Below are 20,734 nucleotides of genomic sequence, written 5' to 3'. Positions count from 1 at the left end.
AAATGTTTGAGTGTCCCCAACTGGGCCTTGCTTCCCCTGTCTTGCTGTTAGCCTGTCCAGAATAAGTCGGCCTTAGGTTATACTGATCCTTAAGTTGCTGAAGCCCCTTTAAAAAGTATATAGTTTTTACTTACCTTGTGTTAGCTGTGTGCCATCCTAAAACAAGTTAACACGGTATTGCTTGCCTTAATCTGTGTTAAACTGATCTAAAAAGCAAATTGTAATAGTATAGTACAACATTAGGTTTTATCTGCCTAGAATAGCTGTTGCCATTCTTGAAAAGTATTCTTAGGTGTAGCTAACCTTGGTCTGCCTTGAGCCATCCAAAAATAGTGTAATATGTTATTACTGATCTTAGACTGTGTGTCACTGAGCTAAAAAGTATGGTGTAATTGTATATTACACCCCAAGGTCCAACTCCACCAGAATAACTTATCCTAAATCAGATTTGTAGGTTTACACTGTTCCAGGAATAAGTGTTCCCCTATTCTGAAAAGTATATTGTCCAGTTGATTTACTATGTGATTTCATGGTGAGCATCAAGGTACACCAGCTAGGGTCTACTACCGTTTTATTACTAAATATGATCTAAAAGTAGCAATAGGTTTTGACTTCCCTAGAACTACCATTAGGTGTTCCAAATTAGGTTATATGCTTTGGCCTGTGTACCTGCAAGCATAGTTTTGTGTTTTTATATAATGTATTTATATAATCTGTGATGATACTTATTCCTCCCAGGATTTATCTGGCCCTACTTGTCTTTAAATAAACCATTTATTTTGTACAATACATAGTATTTCAGTGTTTCTTTGGACCATATGTGTATTACAATTTATTTGTACTGATTCTACAGCTCTCTCTCCTTCCTAAAATAAGCCTGGCTGCTCTGTCTACGCTACCATGAACTCAGGTGGTACAGCCTTATACTAAGAGTGGAATCTTGTACTGTCTCAGTTGAATGGTTTTACTAAGCCCATAGTTGGACTTCAGAAAAACTGTCCTAACAGGCACTACCTTACATGAAGCGACAAGATGTGTTAAGACAATCTGTACTATATCCTGAGAAAAAAATGAAAGCAACATTCTGATGCACAAAATCAAAAGCATCAGATCAAAAATAGACTTCATCCACCATGTTAACTCCTTAGACAACCCTGCTAAAACCAAATGAAAATAGTAATGAATTTTAAAACGGTCCCCTTAAATTAAAAGTACACCAATATTGTTTTTTTGATTTAATGTGTTTTGACATTTCTGAGCTTTAGTCCATCAAAGCTCAATTTAATCATAATAAAATAATTTTGAAGAACATGCTCATCCATTATTCGAAATTGTCTAAAATGTTGACTAATAAAAGCACACAATAGTCAATCAAAATCAGCACCTTAAATAATATGTACATGACACTGCACAACTATAAACATTTTTTTAAATAAATGATAAAGAAATATACACAATAGCTTCTTTGAGAAAACCTTCAATTAGAGGGATGTACCTTAATCTTACAAGCTGCTTTTTCTCCATACATCTATTTAGGTCACATGATTTCTACATCTTGAATGCTTGACGTTATTATCAGAACCCTTTCTGCTCCCTGGTGAGTGGAATTTTGACATTTTGTCCCACAAACCAATGAACAAATGAACACAAAATGTACAAGCATGTCTTTAAAAAATAAAATGTACACTTACACAAGGTTCACAAAACCAGCTTTCTCTTTTTTGGCAAGCAGACAAATAACATTCTGGACACACTTCAATTTCGTTCATCTGAAATACAGAATGAGATTACAAAATTAAATTGCATGCATTCTTAGAGTACTACATGAGATAAAATGAGAAATGTACGGAGAAAGGTTTATGGAAAGTCTTTTCTGCTACAATTCTTACCAATGTATTCCAGAGATGATAACCTTGCATGAACACATCTTCTAATGCTTTAAAACAGATTTAGACATTACAATCTTTACTAAGGTATTCTTACAGCAGCTGTGGAGTTCACATTAGCAGAAGCTAGATATTGGCAACAGAACCCAATGTTACACCTAGGAGCCTCTGCAAACCAAACTTTCACATGAGATGCAGCTATATTTTTTCCATTTACCTATGAATATTATGCTTTAAATGCCTTCTATAAGTTTTCTCCTGGTTCTTCATACACATTTCAAAATATGCAGAAATGAGGTTACATAGTATGCAGACCTCCCAAATGCCACGCCTCAGGTGTAACACCCACGCATAAATGAAAATTTGCCCACATTCAAGCACTTTTTTTGATCTGCCACGCATACAATATTGCATTATCTGATTTGCAGGTCACGTTGCTACAAGTAGCAAATTCAAAGACTTGACAGGCAAATAGCTCGCTCAGTAGCCTGCGACTGGCCTGTTCCCCGACTTAAAATTGAACAGAACGGTCCAGTCTCTGTGGGCAGTGAGTACTGTGACAAAGGAGAGGCTGGGGATCCAACCCTGTATACACCGTGGCCCAGAGACCACCGCCAACTATACAATGCTGGCCCTGCACGTGGTTTATGCGAAATCCAGAAGGTTCCCCAATCAATACCTAACTTCATGTGCAGAGTAGGTAAATACAACCTCATGGCCTGATGACAGTTTTCCCAAAACAGCCACCTGTCCATTGGCATCTTTAGGTTTCTAGTTTACAATGAAACATTTTATTACTGATCATCGTAAAATACAATATCCAAAGTAAGACAACATGTTCAATTACTAAAATACAGTTCCCTACTAACAAAACAAAAATTAGAAAAAAGAACAAATAAAACCACATTTCCATTTCAGAGTTAGCAGATTTGCCGCTATCCATCCTACCCAGATCAAATTACAACTCAATGGTCAGCTGTTTGTGTCAGTTCATCAATCTTCCACGATGCATGCCTAATCTCCACATTCTAATACTTGTCATCTTTACTCACCCCAACAAACCAGCCAATCAACCTACTCCTGCCCGAACACCATTTCCAAAGTCGACATTATATCAAGTCAACACATTATGTTCCTGTGTGGCATCATGGCAGAGTCATGACAAGCTCACTGGACTAAAAAATGGCAGGGGGCCTCATAGCTTCAACCCACTAAGATGCAGGATGCTTAACAGGCCCCCAGTGATTAGCTGTTGTACCCAATCCAGGCTAGCTAATGCTGTGGGTGATCAGGTGAACTTAACACTGCGCTAATTGGCACAAACTTCCTGGTGCACAAACATAAAAATATGCTTGTCCCATTGGTTATCAAGGGGTTAGGAGATGGACCACGAAGAGTATTGTGATAGAGAGAATGAGGAGCTAGGAGACAGAGAAGGCAAGGTAGAGCAATAACAGCAGTGCAAGGTGTAGACAGAGAAGAGATCAGGAGAGACTGAAAGCAAGGTGGACAGAGGAGAGAGCAAAGGTAATGTGGAGGTGAGAGACAGGAAAGAGCAGTGGCATAATGAGGGACAAATTATTCTGGCAGATAGCCGGCGTGAAGGAAAATTATTAACAATAGTATCCATTTATGGTCCATGTTCTGCGGGAGGGTGCCTTCTTTGCAGCCTAACATCCTTGCTTAGAGACATGCACAGAGAGTATATTGTTTTGGGTGGTGATTTCAATTGTGTACTTGACCATAAAGTAGTACGGTAAGCATCGTGCAGATACACTGGCTTGGGTGCGAGTAGGGAATTTCAGAATTTCGTTCATGGGTTTGATTTGGTAGACATTTGGAGGGATTTACACCCCAGTGAAAAAGAATACTTGTTTTATTCTCCAGTACATGACTCTTATTTGAGAATTAATTATGTTTTATTAATCAGACAGACTAATTGAAAATACTGTTAATGTAAGTATAAGGGAAGGCGAATTATCCGATCATTCTATGGTTGATCTGAGGTTGGATTTGGAAAACATGAAATCAATTTTATTTAGCTGGCGCATAAAACTTTTCATATTAAAAGATTGTGCGATTCTGAAGAACTTCGAGAACTTCATCAAGTTTTTCTTTGAAGAAAATAGGGGGCTGTGGATGTTTTAATTGTCTGGGGCAGGTTTAAGGCTGCCATTCGCAGAGAATTGATGAACTGGACATCGCATTCTAGGAAGTCAGCAAATGAGTGAGTTTGCAACGTCAATATGAGCGGACGAGGGGCATGGAGGACAAACTGAAGATGGATAGGGCAAAAGAGGCCAAGGGGATCGGGGTGGATGAATCTTAGCAAATAAGGCTTGGTGGAGAGGTCGTATATTAAAAAATTGAGAATTAGTTGGATGAGGTAGCAGTAAAAAAAAAAATCAGACATTTGTGAATGTTTTTGGTCCTTTTATGCGTCTTTGTATTCAGAGGAATGATCTCATTCAAGAACTTATCTGAACGGTTTCTTTGAGAAGATGGAACAAGTTACTTACCTGTAACTATTGTTATCCAGCATGGGTCTGGCATGGATTCACATGCTCAAGAATATTCCCACTCGTCAGGCCGGGAATCCTCAGTAAAAGAAAAAACAGTTTCACTTTCACTTACAAACTGTCTTTCTGCTCTAAACCAATCACTGCACTCTGGGTCATAATGCCTCCAGCCAATGACTGCCCTCTCCCTAAGCCCCTCCTCTGGCAGCCATCTTCAGATTTGGTAGTACGTAAAGTGGCAGTATGACCAAGAAGAGCCGCCGAGGGGCAGGAGGGAGGGTTTGCATGTGAATCCATCCCAGCCCCATACTGGAGAACTATAGTTACAGACAAGTAACTTGTTCCTTCTCCAGCCTGGGGTCTGGCAGGAACCCTCACCGGCAGGAAAGATCGAAACAGTCCTTTGAGGAACTCCTTGATGAGGCAATGGGACCAAAGAGAAGATCATCCTGGAGACCTGGTGTAGCGGGAGATAGCGGCCAGAAGTACCTTGATAAAGGAGTGTCAGCCCCGCCTTGGCCAAGGACAACTGGTATGGAAGACTCTGTGGGGTCATGACCCTCAGAGGGTTGATCTTCTGCGACCAACACCACGTTGTAAAACGCTTCCACTTGTGCCTGTAGCACTTAAGAGTCGATGACGCTCTGGCCCTGGCACGGACCTACCTGCAGTCTGCCGGCAACTCGTATCCTCCAAACTATAGGACTGTAGGAGCCAAGCCCTCAGGATCAGCGATCCTGGATCTTGAGGCAGCATTGCACCTCCTTCTCTCGTGAGCAGATCTGTGACCACTGGCAGCTTGACCGCAGGTGACGCTGGCAGGATGAGAAGGTCCGGGTACCAAATCTGCCTCGGCCACCCCGGGGCGAAAAGCAACATCCTACATCAGCATTGTTTGAGTTGACTGATGACTCACAGCAGGAGCGGCAGCGAAGGGAACACGTATAGGAACAGGCATTCCCACGGCTGGTGGAACCTGCTTGCGAATTTCTGGCATTTGGAGTTTGTTGCCGTCGCAAACAGATATATTTGGGGTCTGCCCCACTTGAGAAAGATGTGGTCCACCTGATTCCGCCGGAGTTCCCACTCATGGCAAGAGCGCAACTCCCTGCTCAGGGAGTTGGCGATGGTGTTCTTGACTCCCGCCAGGTGAAATGGGATGAGAAACATCTCTTGGTCGATGGCCCAGTGCCACAAGAGCTGCGCCTCTCTGGAGAGCGCTGGGGATAGGGTGCCCCCTGCTTCCTGTTGTAGAACATCGTGGTGGTGTTGTCCGTGAAGATTCTCACCACTTTGCCCTTCAGGGACGGAAGGAATGACTTGAGGGCCCAGAACACCGCCCACAGCTCCAGGATATTGACCTGGAGATCCTTCTCTTCCGTCAGCCACAAGCCTCTGGCGTGCAGACATCTTGTGTAGGCTCCCCAGCCCTCCAGGGAGTCGTCCGTGGTGACCGTCTTCTGGTATGGGGGTTCTGAAACCCTTTGCCCCAGGTGACTGAGTGGACGCCCCACCACCTTATCGCTCAACGCAACTCCTCGTTGAGGGGGATCTTATCTGTGAAGCTTCCAGACACTTGTATCCAGCGAGCGTCCAGGAACTCCTGAGGTGGTTGCATCTGTAGCCTGCAGAGCCGGATAAGGTAAATGCACAAGGACATCATGCCGAGCAGAGACTTGATGGTCCACACTGTGGCGGTCTTCAGTGACAACAGCCGCTGTACCATCCCCAGAATGGCCACTACCCTCTCACTCGAGGGCAATGCCAGACAGGTGACCGTGTTAAACCTGGCTCCCAGTAACAGTACTTTCTGCGATGGAATCAAGCAGGATTTTGGATAATTCACAGAGAATCCCAGATCCGTCAGCAGATGGACGGTCCTTTGCATGTATTCAACGGCTACTTCCCTTGACTTGGTCTGGATGAGCCATTCATCGAGGTACGGGTACACTTGTATCCCCTGTAGACGTAGATGGGCAGGCACTTCGGAAACACCCTGGGCGCTGACTTTAGGCCGAAGGGGAAGGCCATGAGTTTGTAGTGTACTTCTTGCACCACAAGACGTAGATGGGCAGGCACTTCGGAAACACCCTGGGCGCTGACTTCAGGCCGAAGGGGAAGGCCATGAGTTTGTAGTGTACTTCTTGCACCACAAAGCGTAGGAACTTTCGATGCTTCCTGTGGATGGGGAAGTGGAAGTACCCGACCTCCAGATGCAGCAGCTTCAGGAAGTCTCCTTCCTCCAGGGGCTGAGCACATTCTACAACGTGACCATCCTGAATTTTTGGGACTTCAGGTATTTGTTGAGACGTCGAAGCTCTGGAATGAGCCTCCAGGCGCCGTCTTTTTCTTTACTAATAAGTATCTGGATTAGACTACGAAGCCCCGAAGTTGTCTTAGAACTAGCTTTGTAACCCCCTTTTGTAGCATGGCCCGTAACTCCTGCAAGAGCTGAGGGATGTGCTGTTCCTGCCGGGACACTGGAGGCCTCTGCTGACATTTTCTTGAAACTTCAGGTTGTGTCCGTTGGCGAGAGCGTCCAGCACCAATCTGTCAGTGGAGATCTTCTTCCACTTGCCGATTTAACTCGCCAGCCGGCCGCCCACCGGAGTGCATGGGTGGGGGTCCGACATGCTGGCCAGTTCAGTTCTGCTTCAGCGCCTGCTTCCCACCTTGGGAGCGACGACGGCACTCGCCACATCCACCAAAAACCTTGTAATGGCACTGTAAGCCTCCTGGGTCGTGGACCCAGAGGGTTGACTGTACAATGAGAAACCTCCACCAAAACCCTTCGTCAATCTGTTGGACTTCCCACCAGAGGCGCGAACGGACGGGCGGTGCTGCTGAAGAGTGCCCAGGGCACAAGCTGTCTCCATGTCAGTCTTGATGGCCTACAAAGACTTGTCAACCATCTTCACAAAGAGGTTGTCCCCGTCGAAGGACATGTCCAGTACTTTTGTCTGGACCTCCTGCCGGAAGTTGGTGGCCTTCAGCCAGCCTCGACGCCAGAGACAGACACTGTTCCCCCATCTGTCGGAAACCTGTGTTGGTGATGTCCAAGACAAAAGTAATGGCATGTCCAACGCCACCTCCCTTTCCTGGAGGAGGGAGATCGCCTCTACCCATTTGTCGTCAGACAGGAAGGCCAGAATCGGGGCCAGTTTGTACCAGAGTTCTCTGTTGTACCGGACCAGAATCACCAGTGCATTGGCCACCTTGACTGTCGACACCGTGGAGTAGATGATCCTTCTCCCCATGGCGTCCAACTTCTCTCCATCGCTTTCTGGAGGGATAGAGGATGAAGACGAGGGGGTTAGATGATCTCTTCCTCGCAGCCACTGATACCACAGAGTCCGGTAACGGTGGCGAACCGTAGGCACCTGGATGCGGACTGCAGCACCCAGTACTTTTTCTCTAGTCTATCCCGCTTGACTGGGGTTGTGGCCGGGTTAATCAGGGCCAGGCCCTCCTCCCAAATGTCATCCAGGAGCGGTACTACCATTATGGTCTTCCACTTTGCCTTGAACCACTGGTAGAGGAAACCTTCCTTTTTGGTCTCAGATGGAAGAGCTCTGATGCTCTGGCGACCATGCCATGAAACAACCCCACATGGTCTGAAGGGTACGCCCTTGGCTCCGGCAAGCCACCCGCCGTGACGATGTCGTCGTCAGCCGTCATTGTGTCCGTTCCCTTGTCCTGGTCCCTTGGGGGAGGGGAGCACAGGTTGATGAGGCAACGCGAGGTGGTTTTTCACTGGAGGTTCATCGGGGGACACGAGGCCCGCCTGGGTCAGGGGCATCCTCTTCTGAATTTCCAACACCAACGTGTGCAGTGTCGAGAGCATGTCCAGCAAAACATCTCTTGGAGCTGGCTCGGCAGACCTACTACGCCCGCACTTCCGTTGTTGTCCCCGTCTCCACCGTTGTTCCCGTCGTCCCCCACAACCTCATTGATTGGGTATATGGACTCTTGGGCTCCCTCATCTGAGGATGAAACATCAGTTCCTTGGAGTGCGACTCGTCCTGAGGACTCCTCGCCCCCCCCCCCTCTTTTTGCATACTGAGGGGTAGGATTCAGGCTTAGCTCTGGCATCCTCTTTTCCGGTGTCCTCTCCACAAACCCTTCAGATCCAAAGAGCCTTGTTTAATGTCTAGCAGGGTTTCTCCTGCAGTAAATACCACCTCTTGTCTTTCAAACGTTTGCCTTAGCAGAGCTACAAAGGCATTGAAATCCTGAAGAACAGCGCTAGCAGAAGTGACCAAAGGGGTAGCCCAGGCTAGGGCCTTAACAACCAAATTGGAGACCAGAAACCCCACTCTTGATTGGTCCGAAGCATAAGCTGTTGGCCTGAAAGTTAAGTAGACTATGCATGCGTCATGAAATTCCTTGAGCTGCTTAGGGGAGCCATCATACTTTCCAGAGGCCAGTCCCAAAGACGGAAGGTCGGTGTGATAGGTGTCCCTAGCGGCTATCAACTGCCGAAGAGCCGTGTTTTCTGTCTTTAATCCTTGAACCTCCATAGAGAGTCCTTGAACTGCAGAGATGAGCTCCTGAAACTGTTCTGCGGTGGCCATCATAGTTAGGCGTTGCAATCGGTCTAGTTTAACCGTCTTTCTTCTTCACCATCACCTGAGGAAGAGGTAGAGTGGTCTGAATCTGTTGGCCCGGCAGCAGGGTCTTACTTCTTGCTTCGGGAAGAACCCTTTGTCTCGAAGAGATAGGGTCTGTTCCGGAAAGTAGTCACTATATCCTGAAGAAGTCAAAACAATCGGAAAAAGTGGCTAGTCCTCCCCCCGCCTGGTAAAAGCCAAGGAAAAATAGGGGAAAAGCCTTTGGTACAAAAACCCCTTCGGATGGTGGCTTGTGAAGCTGAGTGATCTGTGGATTGGTAAGGCAGAAATCCAAAGTAGAGTAGAAGCGTGGTCCACACAGAAGTCAAAGAAAGGAACGCATCCCACTCAAAGGAAGCAAGGTAAACAGAGCGATGTAAACAGAGAGAGTAATGCACCTTGAAGGAGTTAGGAGACAGAGGAGCGAGGCAAGCTGGAGCGCAGAATCAGAAGGAGAAGACAAAGGAGGCAGTAGATGGCAGGAAGTAACAAGAGCAGGAGCGAGTAGACCAAGAGTGAAATTAGTGTCTTACTTGGGGGAACAGAGAATAGCTGGGTGCAGTGCGCCGGCTGTGGGGATACTGACAATGTTATACACTGCAGTGGCCATCTTGGAAATAAGCTAGACGGCGCAAACCAGACAAAGCTGAAACGTGATCGAACATCTAATGACGGCATGCCCACCTATTCCAGCTTCTCAGAAACGGAGCGCTCATGACAATAGTTCACGGAGCAAAACTCGAGGACTCCCAACACTTAAACGTGAGGTAAAAAGCTGAAGATGGCTGATTAGGGAAAGGGCAGTCATTGGCTGCGGACAGAATGACCCAGAGTGCAGTGATTGGAGGAGAAAGACAGTTTGTACATTTGTAAGTGAAAGTGAAACTGTTTTTTCTTTTACAGAGGATTCCCGACCTCATGAAAGGGAATATTCATGAGCATGTGAATCCATGCCAGACCCCATGCTGGAGAATATGATTTCAAGTTTGTCTGAGGAGGGCACAACCGCTTTAGATACTCCGATCAGTGTGGCCAAAGTTTTGACAGAAATTAATCAGCTTAATATTGGTAAATCCCCAGGACTGGTTGGGTTGCTGGTTAATTTGTATAGATCTTTTAGATCTCAATTAGCCCCACCACTGTGTGAGCTGTATAATTGCTTTCTCTTGGATGGGGTTCTTTGCCCATCCATGAGGCAGGCGATTATTGCCCTGATTCCTGGGCCGTGTAGCGATCATAGATATTTTTGGGTACCCAGTCTCTAAAGTTGAAAATATGTTACTAATTTTCATGGATGCAGAAAAAGCTTTTGATCACGTACACTGGGGCCCTGATTCATGGATTATTTGCGCTGGAAAAAAAAAAGGATTTTTGCATCATTATGCCCGCAAATCCCTGTTTAACAAATGGGGATTTGCGGGCAGAATGGCGCACAAATCCTGTTTTTTTCGGCGCAAATAATCCATGAATCAGGGCCTGGGTGTTTTAAATTTTACATTGCTTAAGATGCTTTTTTGAGAGCGGTTGGCGCTTTACATTCAGCTACTACCGCAAGAATTAGGTCAATGGTCAATGGAGAACTCTCGGCCCCCCTTCCCTTTATTTAGGGGTACCAGGCAGGGATGTCCATTATCATCTTTTCTTTTTAATTTGGCTTTGGAGCCTTTAGCCGCATGTATTAGGCAGGAACTGGGTATTCAGGGCCTACGGATAGGGAATAAAGAAATTAAAGTTCTGTTTCATGCAGATAACATGACTGTGATTCTGGCAGGCAATCCTAATGAAGGGGTTACACTATTGAAAAGTATGTTTGAGGAAATGGGGCATCTGTCAGGCCATAAAACCAACTGGGAGAAATCAGTAGTATTTCCACTTAAAACCTCTTTCCCAAGTGATGGTCTGGCATCATATAATTATCAATGGGCTGATTTGAGTGTAAAATACTTGGGGGTTCATCTTGTTCGTGATCTGAAGAAGATTGTTGAATTCAATGTAAATACATTTTTGGAGACACTCCAGCTGGATAGTCGTAAATGGGACGGAATGACTCTGAATATATGGATAAGACTTAATGCTATTAAAATGGTTCTTCCTCATAAAGGTCTCTACATCATTCAATTTCTCCCACTTAAATTTCCTAAGAAATTACTTAGACATATGGCCAAGGTCTTCAAGAGGTTTACATGGGGTGAAGGGAAGAGACAAAGAATACCACGATACATTATGGTACGCAGTGTACGGGAGGCGGCTTTGGTTACCCTATACTGGGGAATTACCATAGAGGATTCCTACTAAAGATATCCACTTTTCTATTTCACACAGAGGGGAACATCTGAGCCACTATAGATGTCATTTGAGACGGATAGTTTTTCACCATATTGTTTGAATAGTTTATATTGTATAGGAAAGATGCCCAATTTGGCTACCAATTTACCATTTATTGAGACCACCAGTGATCCATTGCACTTCAATTGTGGATCACTGGTAACAGCGAGAATTTATGGATAAACGGGGCATCAATCTGGCATAATCCTGGGTTGCAAATTGGGAATAAGACATAGTATTGGCGGAGTTGGATTATGAAGGGGATTTTAAAGGTTGATGATGTTTGGTGTGATGGTAAGATGTTATCCTTTGCATCTCTGAGGCATAGCTTCGGCCTAGGCAAAAGGGAGCTCAGGAGATATACTGATTTGGAGGCTCTATTATCAGAAAGACAGGGGATTCTGGACGCTCCAATGAGAACTAAACCTGTGGTTTGTGATCTATTCGAAGCTCCGCCACATAGGGTTTCAACCTTTCCCAAAATTATGCATTTGGAGGATTCATATGTGGTTTTATGGGGAAAATTGAAGGAGGCATGGATGGAGGAGTTAGGACGGGATATTTCAATGAATGGGCTGGATTATGAAGGGTGGCAGCGAAGTCAAAAATGGATTTGAGTTTGGGTTACACTCAAAGATTATTATATTGCGTGTACTGGACTCCAGTTTGGATACATGGCTTAGGCATGCAAGATAGCGAGATGTCTTGGGGTTGTGGAGCAGGGAGAGGCACGTTGTTATACTGTTGTGGGACTGCCTGAGAGTTATTGATTTTTGGAAGGAAGTATTGGACAGGTTGGACGCAGTCTTGGGTATAACATTCCCATGCTCACCCTCCTCAGTAGTTTTACTTTCGACACATGGGAGATGTAATGTGGCCTGTAGATTTGGACGTTGGATTGATAAGGCGCTTATGGTGGTGACCAAACAAATCTTGAGAGTTTGGAAAACAAGCATAAAAACGATGGTTTAGAGTTGGCTGTCGGATTTACAGACGTTATCTAGCTACAAAAAGTACATGATGCAGAAACAGGATCGAGAAGTGTACTGTTTAGAAAGGTGGGGACCATTTAATGAGCTATATGGCTGAGGGTGGGGTTTTCAAATGGACTGACTGTGTTGAAGGAATTAGTGTGTGTTTGATTGAATTATTAGTATCAGGTGTGGAAAGTTGTGTGTAGTGTGTCTCGTTGTCTTTCTATGTATGTGAGTGGTTTCAAGGTTTTATTACTCACCCTACATGAGGAAAAATGTTTATAAGTGTCTTCAGAGAAACTAACTTATATTATATATATTTTGTTACATATGAACAGCTATTTTATTGAAATTGACTCACAGCCATTTACTTCTAAATGAATGTAACATTGGATTTGTAAATTGATTTTCAAAGGAAAATACAAATAAAGAGTTTGAAGAAAAAAAAAGACTAGACAGTCAAATAGCTTGCTCAATAGCCTGCGACTGTCCTGTCCCTGGCTGTCATGATGCCTACCCCCAGGCATCCGGACCAAGCCCATCAGCCCTGGGAGCAGGCATCCAGGTGCTTACTAAAAGCCCAGCAGCCCGGGCTAGGGGCTGTCTGGGTACAGTCCTGGCGCCATTGGCACCAGGCTCATAGAAGAAATCAGTCCTGGCGCCATAGGCGCCAGGCTCATGTACATTACGTACCTCATGCAGACCATGCTGCAATGAAGTCAAACCAACGTGAGGCCTGAATGGGACTACTTTATTTCAGGGACTATTTTTTTACTCGGGTTTGGTTCTGGGGGAACTTCTTACCTGTGACTACTTTGCAGGCTATTTAAACCACGCCCGAACAGCAGCACATGCTTCGCGTTATTCTGCATCCAGCAGCATAACGCTCACCGTGCCTGCAGTCAGCATCCAGTCTTCTGCCACGCCCGCCTCGAATCCAGAGCTCCTAGAAAAAGAGGAAAGAAGAAGGAAAGGTTAGAACACGGACATTATTTTAATTCCTTACCTGATTCCAGATCCATCACGTCTTCGAACTTGGAAAGGACATTATTTCTGCACGCGTCGCATCGCCAGCTGCAGCGCTGCGCCATACTCACCAGTCCTCACAGCATTTTTCGATTTGGCACTAGGGGACAAAAGAAATATAAGATGAGCCGAGAGAGCCAACAAATACAATCTCTTTTTACCACCATAGACTTACCTGATTTACCACCGGAGGCATTATTCTTTAACATCCCGCAACTTCTTACACCGCACCTGTAAGGAGAGAGAAAACAACAAGTTAAATACACGCATCTTTTACCGGACAGTTGTGTAATACAGACTCTTACCTGAAAGCCATCAGCTGTCACAAGACAATCTTCTCTTGGACCCAGCTGCAACACCAGAAGGGAATGGGACAAGAGTGAACATAGGACATATTGAACTCTTTGGACTTTATACTTACGGGTTCTCCCCAGGAACCTCAGAGTCAATATTCACCCGGAACTCTTCCAACGCCTTCGAACCAGTGAAGAAACTGGTATCTACGAGCCCCTGCATTCCATGCAGGATGGAGAGCTCATCATTCAAAAACTTAAGGTGAGATTACTGAAAGAGAATATCGGAGGTGATTAGTGGGGAGAACAGTTGGGTGCCATTACTAGAATCCACGGGTGGCTAAATCCCTTTCTCCACTTGCAGGAGAATACTTCTACGGGTCAAGCAGAAGAGATTAGGCGTGCCAGTCCAGTCTGTCATCTCTGCGCTACGCTTCACGTTGAAGGAGACCGCAGCTGTCCGGGTCTGATCGACGCCCCTGTGGGAGCCAGGTGAGCGTAACTCTGACATGTAACTGATCAGAACAGTCCAGTCTCTGTGGGCAATGACTACTTAGATGCGGGACGCTTAACAGGCCGCCAGTGATTAGCTGTTGTACCCAATCCAGGCTAGCTAATGCTGTGGGTGATCAGGTGACCTTAACACTGCACTAATTTGCACAAACTTCCTGGTGCACAAACATAAAAAGCTTGTCCCATTGGTTATCAAGGGGTTAGGAGATGGACCACAAAGAGTATTATGATACAGAGAGAATGAGGAGAAAGGAGACAGAGGGGGCAAGGTAGAGCAATAAGAGCAGTGTGAGGTGTAGCTAGAGATGAGATTAGGAGAGACTCAAAGCAATGTGGACAAAGGAAAGAGCAGAGGTAATGTGAAGGTGAGAGACAGGAAAGAGCAGTGGCAGAGAGGTGGTAAAACAGACATGGAGAGAACAGAGACAAGGAAGAGAAACAATTGGAAAGAAGAAAGCGAGGAAACGAGGTGGAAAAGTACAACCACCTGGAGGACGGAGTGAAATCAAGCAATGGAAAATAATGTGTGGCATTAGGTGCAGAACAGAGTGAAGGAGGGTTGAAGGCTGGGAGAGAAGGATAAGTGGAGAAAAGCAAACGCCAGGAGAGAGAAAAACAGGCATGAAAACAATTGGAGGAATGAAGGAGGACCAGCAAGGCAATAAATGGAGTGCCTTTAAGCAAAGACAGAACTGAGGTGGTAAGGAAGAGTGAGAGAGTGAGACAAAAGGCCGAGCTATATAGGAAGAAATGGGATGGAAACTGAAAAGGACAGTAAAGATGGAAAGAGATGAGGCGGATGGGCAGAAGGGGAACACCAAAGAGAAGTAAGCAGACATAAGAAGGGAAAGAAAGAAGTGTCAACAGGGCGAGATTAGGTAAGACAAGAGGAGAAATTAATAGTTACTCACTGTAGTCCATAGTCCCCTTTCCTCCATACTGCATGGGCGTCCCTCTCTATGGATGGGAGACGGAACCTTTTTCACCCGAAGAAAACGTTCTTCCCCTTTAAATTTAGAAGCGCAGCTCTGGGAGCATGCGCTTCCCCGACTCCGCCCATCTGCGCCACTCCTCAGTCCCCATCGACGTGTCGACAATATTAACGTTGCCTAATGACACCAGTATTATTAGGGGGGAGGATGGTGGGACGTATGTAGGAAAGAAGACTATGAACTACGGTGAATAACTATTAATTACTCCTACGTCCTGTCCCCTTTCCTCCATACTGAATGTAGCCCCAGGGTGTCCCTCCTTAAGAAAACAAGTTCCTTCGAACCGCCTGTACGAAAGCCGTGTCTGACTTGGAGCCGGCATCCAAACAGAAGTGCTTGCAGAAAGCCGAAGAAGTGGCCGAGGTGGCCGCCCTGCTGATGACCTGCCACAGGACGTGCCTCTGGAATGCGATGGCTGTGGCCTTGGCTCTGGGCATGAATGTTAGCTGGAAGTGGTTTGTGCTGCCTGTCAGGAATCAGTCACAGGCTCACATTCCTCTCCGGCGTTTGCACTGTCTTATTTCTTCCCTCACATCATATGCACGTCAGAGCAACAATAAATTAAAGATCCCTCCTGGGCAACATCGGGTTAAGGGAATTGCCAGCTCCCAAAAGAGACAGAAACAGCTGATGCGCCTGTGTCCGCATTGGCGGTTGCCATGGCGTTTTGGGGAAAGACGGAGAGACACATTCACGGCCGGTCAGATGTCACGCTAGGAGTCATGTGGCTGGTTACCCCGGCAACCAGCATAAATGACCGCCCGGCAATGAGTTTCACTGCTTCGCAGCTGTGTCTCCCGGCCGGCGCGTAGCGTTATTCTTCTTGCTGTTCTACTTCGTTTTGATTACCTGGATTTTCTGGACCTCGGCTATGTTTTTTGGATACTGCAATTGGCTTCTCCTGATTCTACTCACGCTGTTTTGCCCACCTGGTTTACCTGTGTTTATGACTGTTTCTTGGACCCTGCTTTTGGACTTGCCCTGACTTGGCTCACACGTCGTTTTGCCCCACAGCTCACCCGTGTTTTTGACCTTGGAACTGCTTTAGGGATTGTTTTTTGGACTCTTCTTCACGGCACCTTGCTTTGGACTGCCTGCATGATTGCAAGGTTCGTGGACACGTCACCTCAGCGGCTGGCATTTCTTCCATCTGCACCAGAGTAGTAGAAGGATTTTCTCCTGTACCAAGGGGGGTTGCATCCTTCCTTCTACTACAGAACCTGCCTCCAGCCTCCAAGTGGTAGGTGTAGTTCCTATTAGTGTACAGTCTGTTTCTACCTATTGCATTCGGTTAACCTGCATTCCCTTTCCTTTAGAGCTACCTGGGGACCCGGTGCTGTTGTTCCAGCCACCTGTGGCCTCAAAGATCGGTCAGTGAGTCATTCTCTGGGACTGGTACTTGGGGACGGAGGTATATTTAGTCCACACGGTAACTCACGTTCTGACACTGCCCCTCATAGGCCTCCTTGATGACCGAAATCCACCTTGCTATAGAGGCCTTGGATGCCTGAAACCCAGGCCTTGACCACCCCCAACCTCCCGAAGGTGATAAATAGTGCGTCCGATTTGCAGACGCTCTTGGTCCTGGCCAGGTAGAATTTCAGAGCATGTCTGACATCCAGACAGTGCAAGACACTGAGCATCGTCTGTAGGATCAGCAAAAAACTTAGGTAACACTATCTCCTCATTTAGATGGAAAGAAGAGACTAGGTGTGTTCTCAGGAGCACCTTATCCTTGTGAAAACTAGTAAAGGGTTCTGAAGCCACCAGTGCCTGGATCTCGCTCACTCTACAGGCAGAGGTGAGACCCAACAACATAGCTGTTTTAATGGTGACCAGTCTGATGTCCGCGGATGCCATTGGTTCGAAAGAGGTGTGGTTTCTTGATGGGCAGGGTGGAGCCTGGTGCGGTCTGCCAAATATCGTTTAACCACTGGGTTGAAGGAGGAGAAGACCTCCTCCTGCAAATTCCTGTAGGCAGCTATGGCTGCTGTCAATTTGCACCCCTGAGTGAGTGAGGTGTGCAGAGAAGGAGATAGAATCGTCCAATGTGCAAGTAAGAGGGTCTATCTCCTTAGAGGCCGTCCAGAGACAGAACCTAGTCCACTTACTCTTGTACTGGCTCCTAGTAGCCTTGCTCCTAGCGCCCTGAATGATGTCTAGGTTAGCCTGTGACAGGCTCAGATACTTCCAGTGTGACCTGTCAGGAACCACGCTGCAAGGGCTAATTTCTGTGGAGCGGGGTGGATGACCCTGCCTCCATGCTGCGAGAGAAGGTGTGCTGGGCCCAGCGGCAGGTGAATGGGTGGCCTGTCCGAGAGACTGAGGAGCTCCGAGAACCATGGTCTCGCCGGCCACCACAGAGCTATCAGCATGATGCAGAGGTGACATGATTCTCTTATCTTGCAGATCACCCTGTGGACCAGGGGTGGGGGAGGTAATGTATATGCTGTCATGCCATTCCATTGTATCTGGAATACAGAGATCCACCTGAGGATGCCCCCATCTAATGAAGATCCCGAGCAAGACCTGATCGTTCAATTGCCATTCGTAATTGTCCGCTCCCAGTCTGCTGAGCATGTCCGCTTCCAGGTTGGACTCCCCCGGGAGGTGGATGGCTGTCAAGTAGGTAGATGTTCTCCAGGGCCCATTCCCACATGTTGAACGCTAGACTGAACAGCGGAGGGGACCTGGTGCCACTCTGCTTGTTGACATAGTACATGCTGGTGGAGTTGTCTATCTGCATGAGGACGACCTTGCCCCCAATGAGCGGGAGGAAAGCTTTAAGAGCTAGCCAGATAGCTTTCAGATCCAGCCAGTTGATATGAGCTTCCTGCCCCTGAAGGGACCAGACACCATGGACACTGTGGTTGTCCAGCGTGGCTCCCCAGCCCTCCAGGGAGGAAACCATGGTGATGACCACCCGCAGGGCGGCCTGCCAGAAAGACTTGCCCGTCTGCAGGTTTCAGTCCCTGGACGACCACGTGAGGTCTGGGTGGAGAGAAGGAGAAATATTGACAAGCTCCACTTTGGAACCCCACTCCTGATTCCATGAGCCTGTGAAGTGCAGCTGTAATCTCCTCATCTTGAGTCTTCTGTGGGGTACGGCCAGTAGGACCACTGCCATGATACCCAATAAATGCTGGAACCACCAAGCCGAGGTCACCACTCGGTTGAGGAAGTGATTTGTGGCCCTCTTGATGGCCATGATCTTGTCCTCCGAAGGGCAAACTCTCTCGGAGCCTGTGTCCCATATGAGGCCCAGAAAGGTCAGGCCCTGTGTAGGCTGCAGCAGAGTCTTCTTGAGGTTGATAGAAAATCCCAGCTTGTGAAGTTGTTAGAGGTGCCTGCCGTTGGATGCATGAGCTCCAACATGAGTGTATATAGATTAGCAACCCACAGTAACTGGGTTGCTCTGTACCTAGTTACCAGGCTCAAAGTCTGAGTGTGGGAGCAGAACCTGGAGTCTGGTGCTTGGGGGTTCTGATTCCAGGGGAAGGCAGTTGATGGAGAGCCTCCCTGGCTGGGGGTCGTTATAGAAGATGCTGATCTTAATTTGATGTTGGAACCATACTAATAAAGGCAAGTTGCAAGTTCAGCCACGTGTATGCTTCATCCTTTCAGTCATAACAATTTGGCGACGAGGATTGAGGAGGAGGAGAGTAAAAGGAGGAGAAAAACGACCCCCGGCAGAGAGCTTGGTGACTGTGACCGAAGAAAGCACAGCGGGACTGTGAGGAGGTGGTGGTGATGCGCACAAGACTAAGGATATGCAGAATAAATATCTCCTGTGTGGTGTAACACAAGAGGACACGCAGAGTCGAGCGAAAGTCTCATCTCGGCTCCCGAGGCTTCATCAGCGGCTGGGGTGCGTGCACGCGCCCCATGATGATCCCTGTAAAGAAGCGGTAGGAAAGTGCGAAGTGTGCAAAGGGGTACGACATTTTGGGGATTTCGCACGCAGTCCGAACCCAGACACGAGCGTAACGCCACAATTGAAGATGCTGGTTGGGTTGCAACGGCGACTCTTTGCATACAAAGAAGAAAGGACCTTTGGGCATCAAGGAACGTGACAGCCACCTTGGAGCAAGTCGGCCCAGGGTTGCTATGGCAACACGTCTATATAGTTTCAAGATGAACACTGCAGAGCCACCAGGTCCATACAGTGACTCGTGTGCATCATTGCAGAGTGAGTGAACAACACGGAGGAGACGGGCATCAAAATAGGAAGAGCATAAGGCTTGCAGCACGCATCAGAAGGATTGTTGCAAGGCAACAGGCAAACGGTGAGCAACACTTATGAAAGGTGTTCTGAGTAGTGGGAGAACAGACAAACCCAGCAGTTTGGGAGAAACACTTAGCAGCTTCATTGTGCAGGCTGTACAGGGACAATTTGCATAACGGGGAAGCATTGCAAAGTTTAGCAGGCCAGTGTGACATTGAGAAACATATGAAAAATCACTCGACATGGCCAATATTCCAGCTCCAGTAATTTTCCTAGCCAAACCAGGTGAACACAGGGTGAAGTGGCCCGACTGAAGAGAGGGATTTACCAAATATGCGCTAGCCATGTTTGGGGCAAACTACTCCAATGATAGGAAAGAGGCTCTTTTGTTTCATTGTTTGGGGCCTGCAGGTCAAGATATTTTGAGGAAATTAGCTGAGCCGGCTGGGTTGGAGGGTGAATATGAAAAGACACTGGCTAAGCTGGATTAACATTTCGAAGTGGAGGAAAATATAATTCTGGAGAGGTATCGGTTTGCAACCAGGGAACAGAAGACGGGTGAGAGTATTGAAGAGTTCATAACAGCCCTGAGAGGATTAGCAGCCAAATGTACATTTTGCCACTGCCAGGATGAGCATTTGAAGGATCAACTGATGATCAAGTGCAATGATGACAGGGTTAGAAAGGAGTTATGGAGAGAACGCAACCCCATCCTGGTGAGAGCTATCGAGATTGTTAAGAGTGTGGAACATACCGAGAAGTGTATCAAGGCACTCTAATTAGATAAAAGCACGGAAGGGGGAGGTGGTAAAGTGACTGTGGAGGAAGGTGCAGTTGACAAAATTTGAAAGCTGTTGTTAAGACAAGTAACACTGAGGAGAGGCGAGAAATTTGAAAGGAGGGGGGCGAGAGATGTCTCCAGTGACAATCCCAGAGTGTGGGACACCAGTGGGGTCCTCCCAGAGAATTTAGGTGGATAGCAGGGAATAGGTGCTACATGTGTGGCAGCGGAACACATCTTGCATAGGACAAGGAGTGTGCAGCTATACACATCATTTGTCGAGAGTGTGGGAGGAAAGGCCACATTGCTCAATGTTGCAAGAATTTTTATCCTGGAGGCCAAGCACAAGAGGTCAGTGTGAGCAATGAAGATGGAGAATATGTGAGTCTGGGCAGAGAAGTTGTCAACTCTGTGCATGCTGTGTCAGGAAAAGGGAGGAAGCGCAAACCATACGCAGTTATAATGATTTGTGGAGTTCCCTTTATCATGTTAATTGATAACGGAGCTGACTACTCTTATAGGTGTGGAAGGACACATTTAAATGCTGCACCTTATGGGAAGTGGGGATTAAAGCCCATACATATGGTGAT

At 46.9% G+C, this 20,734-nt stretch overlaps 1 protein-coding gene across 5 annotated transcripts in view; it reads right to left on the bottom strand.

The window, feature by feature from the left end:
• Window positions 1-20,734, bottom strand: part of ZMYND8 (zinc finger MYND-type containing 8) — a 1,749,249-nt gene that overhangs the window by 1,064,533 nt on the left and 663,982 nt on the right. For all 5 annotated transcript variants that reach the window (XM_069651296.1, XM_069651297.1, XM_069651293.1 and 2 more), the window contains exon 9: window positions 1,692-1,769. In XM_069651296.1, the coding sequence (XP_069507397.1) occupies window positions 1,692-1,769 (78 nt within the window). The remainder of the gene's footprint in view (window positions 1-1,691; window positions 1,770-20,734) is intronic.

Source organism: Ambystoma mexicanum, chromosome 3p (genome assembly GCF_040938575.1).
Source record: "Ambystoma mexicanum isolate Mex_15411 chromosome 3p, UKY_AmexF1_1, whole genome shotgun sequence".
NCBI classification, from domain to species: domain Eukaryota; kingdom Metazoa; phylum Chordata; class Amphibia; order Caudata; family Ambystomatidae; genus Ambystoma; species Ambystoma mexicanum.
The sequence above is the reverse complement of the archived record's forward strand: the minus strand, read 5'-3'. Positions and strand labels throughout refer to the sequence as shown.